Here is a 12,426-nt window from a genome sequence, read left to right on the forward strand (position 1 = left end):
TTATCGGTGTGTGTATGTTTGTTTGTTTTTTTTTTGGTGTATTTAATAAAATTACATGGCACATTTACCATTTAGGTTTTAATTTCCATGGGCTATTTATTTATTTATTTTCTTAAATTCAAATGTAATTTTTTAAAAAAAATTAATGGTTGATATAATTTGCAGTACACAAAAGTGAATTATCTGAGGTTCCCAGGAAAAAGTAGTCAAGTTCAGAGTGTTTCATTGAACTCGGCATTTAACTGGTTAACACAGCTGCCATGAAATGAAGGAAAGTCAAGAGCTGTTTAAACAAGGCAGAATTTGAACAAAAAAGAAAGAGATACTGCAATGAGGTAAGTTCATTTAAATCATTCTATATACAAGTAGCTCGTTTTCTATACTAATTGCACATTTATAGCATTTAGAAGACAGTTATCCATTGTACATTTTATTTCAATTTATACAACTGAGCAATTGAGGGTTAACGGCCTTGCTTAGGGGCCCAGCAGCGGCAGCTTGGTGGGCATGGAATTTGAACTCACGATCTTTCGATCAGTAGTCCAACACCTTAAGCACTGAGCCACCACATCCCTTGTAATTGCAAAAACAAAGAAATAGTCTACATAATCAATATTTAGAGGGTTTTTTTTTTTTATCTCTAAACAACATTAAGACATTTCATTAGTAGCATTTTGATAGATGTGTGTTGTATTAATTACACATATACAGTAGGTTTTGTTTTATGATTCAGACACTGATTTTTTTTTCCCCATCTTGGTGGAACAAACTGCATTTGTGTTACAATTAAGGGATACAGAAACAAAACCAAACAAGAAAGATTACACACAGGCTCATACACACAGTACTCAAAGACTAGATTTGCAGAACAACATGTAAAAGGATTTCTTCATGAAATACTGTACAGAGGGACAAGGCAAGAACTTTTAACAAGCACAACTCAAAAGCTTAATGGTTTAAGGTATTTATATCACTGATGAATTCTCAAATCAACTCTGTAACTGGATATAAAAGTGTTATTTAATCCACAGGGACTCATATGGTGGACATACCACATAAGTTCAAATATAATAAGAAGAATGAAATGCTGTAATTTTAGAATTTCCTGTGAACAGATATTGATTTAACATTCATATAAGTCTTCAGTGGCAGTCAGAAGTAAACTTGTTACTCAAAGAGAAACAAAAAGGAAAGCCTGGTGAGGAAACGACTGTTCGTAGCTTTATGTAATCTCCGCAATATTTATCTATTTTGGACGGCATAGCTTTACAGTGGACTGGGAGCCGACCATGAGCCCTGGATACAAAGGCTGAGTGAATGTGCTCCTGATTCTATAGAGGAGCTTCATTGCGTCAGAGACACTGTAGAAAGACAGAATTCCTGCCTTGTAATCCACAAACACTCAGATTTTAGAGGAGCTGGAGTTCACAGGGATTTTAGTTTCTTGGTTGTTGTGTAAGAATGAATAACCAGTTGATTGGCAAAGCAAACTCCAGGACTTATTACTTCCAAATGCACATTCATTACTGCTTCCTTTCCTGCTGATGTCTTTATAAGATACTGCTATATGAACCCCATTAACTCCACCTCCCAGTAACAGGGTTCAGACACACTCACTACACAAAACCTGGCTGTTTCTATCTGGAGTATAATAATATGTCAAAGGTAATGTCACCGCTGTGTTTCCATCAGACAGACAGACGTACGGGTCTGCAGTATTGGGATCCAGTGTGAACCGGCCAAAATCGGACAGAGGAAAAATACAACACCATTAACATTTCAAGAAAAAAGAATCCAGAAAATAACAAAATCATACAATTGCCTATCCAGCATATATATCAAGAAACTTATTTAGGCTACAGTAACACAATAATACAAAATACAGAATTTTTTACAATCCAGAAAGGCACATTATCAGAATCCACTATAAAACTGCTGCAAGTCCAAATAGGATACTTTAAGCAGCACTTCATTATAATGACTGTATGAGTTTCTGAGAACAGTTCCTTTTAGTATAATTGGAAAATGATTGTTTAAGACAAAAAAATACTGTATGCACTGAACCAAAGAAACCTGAAGAGGCTTCACAGTGCCACTTGCTCTTTTGTTTTGCAAGCAGAGTTGCCATGTCATGCCAATTAACATTCATGTATAGCATGTATTTATACTGCAAAATCAGTAGGTTTTCCCTCACAACCGTTTTTAACATTTTATTTGTGCATGGGCTAAAATTATGATCTTGGAGTGTCTCCACATACTTCAATGACAACTTTTTATTTTTTTTAGTTAATGTAAATATTTTTGTAAAAATTAATGTTAATGTAAACATTGTAACACGTAAAAACATCACACTCACTTGTGTTGAAAAGATCTCTTAATGAAGCTGATCAGTCAAAGGTATTCAAAGTTGGAAGAACCTGCGTGTGTGTGTGTGTGCGCGTGTGTGTGTGCGCGCTTATGGAAGACACTTACAATCTAAAAACCCTTCTCTGCTTTGAGGTGGAATCACCCGAACTTTCTTCACTAGATAAACACAGTTACAAGAAAAAACAAGATGACCAATGTACAGAAACAGCAGATTTAAGGAAATTGTTCTGTAGTATTGTGCACATTTAAATACAAATTACATCTTTGACTGAATATAGTTTTACATCCAAAGTAGAGGTGGTATTTTCAATTCATCTCGGTGACTTGAACCTTTTGATTCCATTCAGTAAAGTTAAGATTTGTTCACTGACCCTTTCATTAAATGATATTACAGGTTCAGTGTATGTACGTTTATATAGACTGAGCCAGAGAGAGAATAGCTAAGACTTACCTTGACTTGGCATCTTCTCAGTCTCCTCTTTGTAGTGGTTTTCTAGCTTCTTTCTCAATTGAGACACAGATTTTATTACATCCTCAAACGTATGGAGAGAATTCACTGTGATGGTGGGTAAGTCTGCATGTCGAAGAGGAGCTGAGATGGCCCGGAAGTTCTGCACAAAGACAGAAAAACACGAAGAGAAACCCATGCTTTGCATGTCATAGAATTTATTTTCTAATAAAACATGTCAGTAGATCTTAGACATTAGTAAATGCGATCACATGTCGAAACTGAGAATTACAGTTAACGGGAATTTTGTATGATTGTAATTGTCGTAATAAAATCTTTTTATGCATTAAGATTGTTCATCAGTGACCTGATGTTTCTTAGACTTTTCCAGAGTTTCACGACTTTGCATACTTGACTGTTAGGGTCCTGTGTCCAGCTTAGTCTAGGTCCAGGTCTATTAATACCAATCCTATGTCGTCTTTGCAAAGTTAGTGGTTAGCCAAGCCCCCAAATTCATCCAATTTCTACCGATAAACAGTAATGCAGCTGTCCTTCTATTTGATACATTTTAAGTAATCTTAAATGGGGGAAATGGTAGCTCATGTGGTTAAGGCTCATGGTTGTTGATCATGGTTCAAGCCCCAGCACTGCCAAGCTGCCACTGGAGCCCTAGAGCAAGGCCCTTAACCCTTTTTGCTATGCAAAGAAAATACTTTTACTGCCTTGTAATGTAAATGTGTGGCAATAACAAAACCTGGATCTGCATTGAGGGCCTTGCTCAAGGGGCCAGCAGTGGTGGACTGCAACAGCAACGGTGGACTGCAACAGCAACACTTGGAGGACCTGGGATTTAAACTCACAATCTTCCAATCAGTGGTTCAATGCCTTAACCACTAACCACCTGTAGTAGCTTATGTATGGTGTATATTCAAAGATACATAATTTAAAGCTTAACTGTGTATTAACCCATACATGTATGCTGGCAAGGTCTAACCACAGTACAAGCAGATCTCATGTCCCTCTCCTGAAATTAAGCCTGTGTGATTCTGTGGCGTCTACTCTCTCTGAACCACTGTGTGAAAATAAGCATTCAGGAGGAAATTTCAACCAAAACCATGCAATGAGAGTAAATGATGCCATTTCATCCATTCTATGTATGTCAATATCTAGGTCTTAGCTTCAAGTAGTCATAAAGAAGTATTGACTTACAAGAAGTACAGTAAGTCAATCATACTGTACATTATGTGATCGCCTAAGTGACATTACCTGGAGAAAATAAATGGGATACTCGACATTTGAAAACTCCTCCATCTCAGCATTTCTCCTCTTCAGCTCTACAATCTCCTCCTCCAGTTTCTTCATGACTTCTTCAGCTTGGCTCACTGCAGCTTTCTCCTGAGCTCTGATCAGTGCTGTCACCTCAGAGCGTCTTCTCTCAAGTGTTTTGATCAGATCAGTAAATGTCTTCTCACTTTCCTGCACTGCCGTTTGAGCAGAGCGCTGTTAGGAGACCAAGAGAGCGTGAAGATGTTTCTTAATCTTCTTAATGTTTCTTAAGATGTTTCTTAATGAAATGTTTCTTAAATAAAGATATTTTCCTGGAAGCCCAGAATTGTGACTGTGATTAGGTTTCTGTACAAAGAGACTGATGATGAAAGAGCTTTTCAGCATCCAGATGTTGTTCCAGAAACTCACCTTGTGAGACTCCACAGCTTTTGTTAGCTCTCCAAGCTCTTTCTCTCTTTCCTGGATTCTCTGCTGGTATTTTCCCTGCACCGCCAACAACTGCTTCTGTACAGTAACAACACATAATTCAGCAGTGTACAGACTGCAGGTGTATTCAGTCATACTGATTAGCTGTAAATAAATTCATTAACATTTTAAATACTTATATAATCTAAATGTTCCTGTGCTCTGTGTTGAACAGTAGTATACATTCACTGAATTCCTATATAGCATATAAACCCTGATAAAAAAAAATGTTCATTTCTTAATTTAAACACCAGTTAAATGTTTGTGACTAATCATTTGCTTCTGCATAGACAGTCGCTGGAATGCATCAGAGTATGTTTTGTCTCACCAGTCTGAAGTCAGCAACATTAAGACTAATAAAGAGATACAGTAACATGTATTATGAGAAACAGCTCTATTTCTTCTTGTTAAACATAAACCTGCAGACACCAGGTGTGATAACCATTTGTTCCAAAAAACGCTGGAGCCTGGTTGGGATTATGCACATACTCTCACCCACGTTGCATATCCTTAAGTAATATATGTCGAGGTTTTCAGAAATAAAGTTTAATGAATGAGCATACAGTATGTTGCAAATTAACCATAAAACAAAAAAAATTGTTCACAAGAATATGAATGTTTCCTATCAACCCTCTTAATTCAACTGGCATACATTATATAGCCTTTTCACCTGACCTCACACAGAACATGGCTAACATTGGCCATGCAAAAAGATAATAATAAAAATTTATATTGATAAAAATGAAAACAGAGAAATTTACTAAATCACAATCCCTGCAGTCAATCAGTGATTTCTTAAAGCCATCAAGCCTAGAGAAGAATTTCTCATCTTAAAATAAGCATGTACTCTTAAGAAAGATGTCTAGAAGCCAGGAGAGTTTATATATCTAAATGTACAGAGAAATATATCTAAATAAGCAGGTCATTATTGTATGAACCACTTATGAGTTTATGGTGTCTTGAATTATTCTTGCTCAAAATGATTATGGCCTTTCCAAAGGCTATTTTTATACATGACTGCATTACATTTTTTTTTCCCTAGTCTTAAATCGCCTCAATACAAACTTTTTACATAACTATAATTATGTTATAGGACAAAACATTGTAAAAGGTTTTATTCATTTATTTATTTTTTCCAATAAAGTGTGCTACAGTTTCACAGGGAACACATTTAGGCTGAAAATTTAAAATGCTGACTGACCCAAACACTGATGCTTCTCCGATTATTAATAGAAGAGAGATAAGATACAGTTACCTGTTTCTCAGCTTGTCCTGCTGTAGCTGATACTGTATTATGTTTTTTATGTTTATCTATTATACACAACATGCAGATACACTGCTGGTCAGTGCGACAGTAAACCTCCAGCAGTTTGTCATGCTGAGAACAGATCTGATCCTGGAGTCGACTGGAGGCTTCAACCAGCTTGTGCTTCTTAAAGGCAGGAGATTTATAGTGAGGCTGGAGATGAGTTTCACAGAAAGAGGCCAGACACACCAGGCAGGACTTAATGGCTTTGGATTTACTCTCAGTGCAGAAATCTCACACTACATCTTCAGGTCCAGCTGAACACTGAGCAGGACGTGTATCTTGGTGTCCTGTCTTCCTCAGTGTCTCCACTACTTCAGCCAGTATGGTGTTTTTACTTACAACAGGTCTTGGAGTGAAGGTTTGTCTACACTGAGGACAGCTATAGACTCCCTGCTGATCCTCCTGATCCCAGCAGCCATTAATACAGACCATACAGAAACTGTGTCCACACGAAAGAGTTACTGGGTCCTTGAATAGATCCAGACAGATTGGACAGCTGAAATGATGCTGAAGTCCTAAAATATTCGCTTCTGCCATTTCACTGAAAAACAAACACACCCAGTCACTTACAACAGCTCACACTTTATGGTTCTGATTATAAAAGCCCTGTGAAACACAGGTGTGTCTGAATAAATAACTCACCTGATTGAAACTATAGAAAATAAACAACACACAAAGGCTCTCAAAAACAGGTAATATTGATAATCCTGGACACGAAACCTTTTAAACCGTCGAACACAGATGAAACAAATTACGACTAATCAGGAACAGATAAGTGAGCTGAGTTGCCAGGTGTTTTTCTTTTAATTTTTTTTTTCTTTTGATAGAACTGACTTTGTATAAATTGAAACTAAACCATTCGTTACAAAGAGAAAAGTCTATTAATAAATCTTAAACTCTTAAATAAAATTGAAAACTTTAAATAGATTTTGATATTAAAACAAATTTGGTTTGCACAAAATGCAATATCCTGCATTTTGGACGCAATGATCTGGCAACCCAGAAAGGGGGACAAAAACAAGTTAAGTGCTGCCCACTGCTGAATATTAACATGCATTTAAATTAGCGCAATCTCAAATCACATTGTTTTTAGTGTTTCTTTTTAGTCTTTTAGAGAAACATAGCTATAAGTGACTAATACCCAAATAATTTAACAGTAAGGAAACACTGAGGAGACCTGATCTTGAACTTAGCTTATCTAACAATCACAAACTCTTGTCCCACTTTTGCAAACAAGAAGCAGACGTATTTAATAATAAAAAATAACCAATGCAACATTTATTAATATAATGTAGCACAGGGAAGGCTTTAAAAATGTAAAAGCTTGGAAATCACAGCTGACATGTTATTGTATATTTTTAATTGTACAACAATACTGATTACAGATCAACTGCATCACAGCACAAAGTATTTTGTCACATAAATGAATACATTAAAAAAATAAAGCTATAAGAAAAACTTTTTCTTTCATTTTGGTATAATACACCTTTGTGAACCAACTCCTCTAAATACTTAAAGATTACAAGATTACATCTAATAAACCTGGGGGATCAAATGATAGAAGTGTGGAGATGATTTTCAGATCCACATTTCGTAAAATATTCCTTATATATATATATATTAACCAGGTCCTGAATGAAAGACATTGGAAAAGAGTTAAAAGGATAAGAGTAATAGTAAAAACTAGTCTTAAACATAATCTCTATTAAATTATAGGAAAAGACTTGACATGAAAACCCAGAAAAGTAGCACTCTATTTCACTGTCTTGATTATTTTCAGTTTTATTTAATAAACCAGTTAAAAAGAGCAAGTTTAGCAACAACAACAACAAAAAAACCCTCCAGTAACACAAAAATTATTAGAAAGTATGTCATGTATACTGAAGTTTGTTCAAAGGGCAAAGGGTAATTTCCCTAACCACATGGTGAGACAGAGAGATGCTTACAACACTGATTATTTGTTCTAGTTAATAATGACAAAATTAGAACAATTCCGATCTACAAAAACACAATAATTACAAATGCCTCTCTGTGTGTTTGTATGTGTGTGTGTGAGACATACCGAGAGAGAGAGAGAGAGAGAGAGAGAGAGAGAGAGAGAGAGAGAGAGAGATTTCTTTAGTGCTTCGAGGATAAGAGTCATAGTCCACTGAAGTACAAGTAAACACAACTACAATTAATGGTGTAATAGTGTTTTTTTTTTAAGTGTGTTTCTAAAACAGAGAGAAAGATACTTACCTTGAACAACTATATTGCCTCTGAGTGGAGGAGGCTGATGTGAAAGGAACTTTCCTACAGAAATACAATTAAAGCCAATTCAGAAACCTTTCAGCTTTAAAATCAATTGATATTCACCCCAAAAGTAGACAATCGGCTGAAATAATTGCATGTTAGAATGACAGATAAATGTATTTACATACCTTCTGTTTTTTGGGGAAGGATAAAGTACGAGGTTTCGGGTCCCCTGAAGTACAATTAAACACAGCTACAGTTACTCCAATTACAACAAGGTCAATGCACTGAATATTTGTGTGTGTGTGTGTGTGTGTGTGTGTGTGTGTGTGTGTGTGTGTGTGTGTGTGTGTGTGTGTGTGTGTGTGCGCACGCACGCGCGTGTGTGTGTGTGTGTGTGTGTGTGTGGTTGTAAGCTTCACTATTTATTGAATGTTAACCCTTAGATAATTTGATTGATTTCAAACATAAAGCCTGATTCTAACACCAGCTAAACCGAAAATATTCTGCACATCATATCCTCTTTTTCATATCTCAATCATAGCCTATTTTTGCTATATTCTAGGTGTCCCAGTAGTGATCAAACTCTAGAAATGCCCCATTAAGTAAAAAGTCAAAGAACATACCCCCTCAGTTTCTTGATTGAACTTCTAACCTTAAATGTGTTCAATTGTATGTGAAAATTCTTGCTAGATAGCTAGACTATTACTATCAAAGTAGATCTGGATGTCCAGAATTTTTTTCCAGGTCTCAAGTCAAATTTCTAAAGTGAAAATTTCTGTCATTCCAACCTGAAAAATATCACTTACAAACCATGTCTGTCATAGATTCCAATTCCATCAACTCCAACCAGACATCTCTCACTACAGAAAGACAGTAAAATACATGGATGGTTACAATCAAAGAGCGATGGGTTATTTTTTCTCTTTAAAAAATTAATTTCCAATGAATTATCATGTTATTTTTAGACAATATACCATCTTACCTCCATTTGATATCTTCTCAAAATCAGTATTACAGTATTCTTCAATTTTAATTTGCAGCTGAGACACAGACTTTACTACATCCTCAAAAGTTAGAAGAATATTGATTGTGAAGTTGGGTGAGTCTGAAGGTCCAGTGAGGGTCGAGACAGACTGAAATCTCTATGATATGTACAAAAAAAAACAAGCAACAATACACCATTACATCTTTGAACTGAGACACAACAGAAAAGAATACTTTATTGAATCCACAAACTCCTGAAATAAGTTTTTGCTAAACTCAAGCACTGTTGTGTGATCCCAAGGCATCCAGAGATTGTAACAGCTTCAGTTGTGTTTTGTGTCATGAAGATTTTGGACCTTCGTTGAGAGGAGACCAACCCTGTGAGGATCCTGAGGCATCTAGAGATGTACCAGCTCCAGTTGGTTTCAGCTTCATAAAATATTCAGATATACTAATAGGAAATGCCAACTACATGTGGTCTTTGAAGAAAACAATCTTTTCAATACACAATTGTCAGACTGTATATTTGTAATCACACCCTATGTTTCCCAAATGAGGATGAGGTTCCTTTTTGAGTCTGGTTCCTCACAAGGTTTCTTTCTCTTCCATCTAAATGAGTTTTTCCTCACGACAATCACCTCAGTCACCTCGGACTTGTTCATTGTGGATAAATACAAAAACATTTAAAATATAAGTATAATATTAATCTTGAACCTTTGTATTAATTTAATCTTTGAATAATATTTAACTTTTTGTATTATGTTTCTTATGTTCTGTAATGCTGCTTTGAGACAATGTCCGTTGTTGAAAGTGCTATAGAAATACATTTTAATTGAATTGATATGAATAAGCACATCACCAACATACTGTTCTTGTGAGATGGTTTTCTGCTTTACCTGTTATTGACTCTGCCCTGCCTTACTCCTAGTATTAGAATTACTGGACTATTTGCTGGATTCAATTTATGTATGGTTTTTGACTTGGACCTTTCTGTATTGGATTGTTGGATTATTTCTTTTGGTGTTTCTGTCTGCCATATTTACATATTATATTTTATTTTCGTCCTGCAATTGGGTCCTTCTTTTTTCCCCCGACAGCCATCTCTCGACCAAACAGAGGAGAGAGTACAACAAGAATTGAAATTTTATAGTAACATTCATTTCAAATACTTGAACATTTTGAGCTGATTTCCTGATCATTTAACCAGACATATCTTGCCCTGCCCCCCCTTTTTGATTTGACAAATCAAATTACATACTGAAAACCTGATGAAATAATTTTATTTTGTTTACACTTTTAAATTTCATTTTGTTTCAGCATCACACAGCCACATTATCGTAACTGCTCATATAAATCATTTATTGTGTCCAGTTATTTGTTGCATCTCCCAACAGTAAACACAGTGTTTTGACTGCTGACTAAACTTCATGTCATCAGATTAAAGATATGGATAGTTTGGCTCTGAATTATCAGACCTTTGTAAGTATCAAGAATGATATAACCTTTAAATTTAACTTGTTACATATGAATATGCCAACTTGTATGGTTCTAGTTGTCTACATATTAGAGCTGAATTCCCCAACATTGTCTTATAGGTCAATTTTAACACTGAAATACATTGTGTATTGTGAATTTCTATTGATCTGAATATACTGTTTTTACAATGATGTTACCTGAAGGTACTGGATGGGATTTTCTGTGTGTAAAAGTTCCTCCATTACAGAGTCTCTCTTCTTCAGCTCTGCAATCTCCTGCTCCAGTTGCTTCATGACCCTTTCAGCTTGACTCACTGCAGCTTCCTCCTGAGCTCTAATCAGTGCTTTCACCTCAGAGCATCTTCTCTCAATGGCTTTTATAAGATCAGTAAAGATTCTCTCAGTTTCCTGAAATGCTGTTTGTGCAGAATGCTGTTAGAAGATATAGAGAGTTGTGAGGTTAAAGGGGAACACTGAGAAAGACAGTGAATACATGAGTATTTTAATTCCCAACCTCCAACCAGTAAAGTCCTCTCAAATTAAAATTCCTAAATGTGACCTTAGGGTAATCTACTCAACTATCAGTTTCTCCCAGCTCAAGTAGTAACATTACATTAACAGCATCAGGATTAATATGTTTGTATAATCAACATACATACATATTAACTTCATAAATCTATAAACTACTACTGTAGGTAAGTCAAATGCAATGCAACTGAACCTGAAACAGCTTTTTCAGCTCTAAACACACCTTGTGAGTCTCGACAGCCTTCCCCAGCTTCTGAAGCTCCTTCTCTCTATGCTGGATTCTCCGCTTGGATATTTCCTGTGTCTCCAACAACTGCTTCTACACAGAAACACAGCACATAATTTACCCTCAATGAGTTAAATGTATGTGTTAAAAACTAATGAAACAGCACAATAATATTTTGATGCCATTTGATCAAAGCAGGTTTACTTTTTTAGATTTTTTAAAATATGAAAATTTTAATAAGAAAGGGTTTATATGTTTTCTTTTAAGTTGTGGTTGAAAGCTATAAGATGTTACCTGTTTCTCAGCTCGTACTGTTGCAGCTGATACTGTATCATGTCCTTTATGTTCATCCATAGTACACAACATACAAATACACTGCTGGTCAGTGCGACAGTAAACCTCCAGCAGTTTGTCATGCTGAGAACAGATCTGATCCTGGAGTTGTCTGGAGGCTTCGACCAGCTTGTGCTTCTTAAAGGCAGGAGATTTATAGTGAGGCTGAAGATGAGTTTCACATAATTCACAATATAAATACGTATATATATATACGTATATATATACGTATATATATATATACGTATATATATATATATATATACGTATATATATATATATATATATATACGTATATATATATATATATATATATATATATATATATATATATATATATATATATATATATCCCTTTTCTCTGATACCCTTAACTAAAATCAAGTGAAACCAACTGCCACCTGTGTGTAATTTAATCTCAGTATATTTACAGCTGTTCTGTGAAAGCCTTCAATAGTGTGTTAGAGAACATTAGTGAACAAACAGCATCATGAAGACCAAACAACACACCAGACAGGTCAGGGATAAAGTTGTGGAGAAGTTTAAAGCAGGGATAGGTTATGAATTAATATACCAAGCCTTGAACATCTCACGGTGCACTGTACAATCCATCATCCAGAAATGGAAAGAGTATGGCACAACTGCAAGCCTACCAAGACATGGCCGTCCACCTAAACTGACAGACCGTGCAAGAAGAGCATTAATCAGAGAGCAGCCTAGAGCCCCAAGGTAACCCTGGAGGAGCTGCAGAGATCCACAGCTCAGGTGG

General features: G+C 35.7%; 1 protein-coding gene and 1 pseudogene across 1 annotated transcript; both read right to left on the reverse strand.

The window, feature by feature from the left end:
- Nucleotides 1-142: 142 nt before the first annotated feature.
- On the reverse strand, nt 143-6,658 carry LOC113662263 (annotated as a pseudogene).
- Nucleotides 6,659-7,524: 866 nt separating this feature from the next.
- On the reverse strand, nt 7,525-11,833 carry LOC113662313 (tripartite motif-containing protein 29-like). Its single transcript, XM_047812782.1, has 7 exons — nt 11,619-11,833; nt 11,322-11,417; nt 10,769-11,002; nt 9,094-9,253; nt 8,918-8,971; nt 8,297-8,340; nt 7,525-8,168 (listed from the first exon to the last, which is right to left on the reverse strand). Exons 1-7 carry the CDS (start codon nt 11,688-11,690, stop codon nt 8,124-8,126), a joined length of 705 nt encoding a protein of 234 aa, XP_047668738.1. The 5' UTR covers nt 11,691-11,833; the 3' UTR covers nt 7,525-8,123.
- Nucleotides 11,834-12,426: the final 593 nt, after the last annotated feature.

This window comes from Tachysurus fulvidraco, chromosome 1, assembly GCF_022655615.1.
Source record: "Tachysurus fulvidraco isolate hzauxx_2018 chromosome 1, HZAU_PFXX_2.0, whole genome shotgun sequence".
Taxonomy (NCBI): Eukaryota; Metazoa; Chordata; class Actinopteri; order Siluriformes; family Bagridae; genus Tachysurus; species Tachysurus fulvidraco.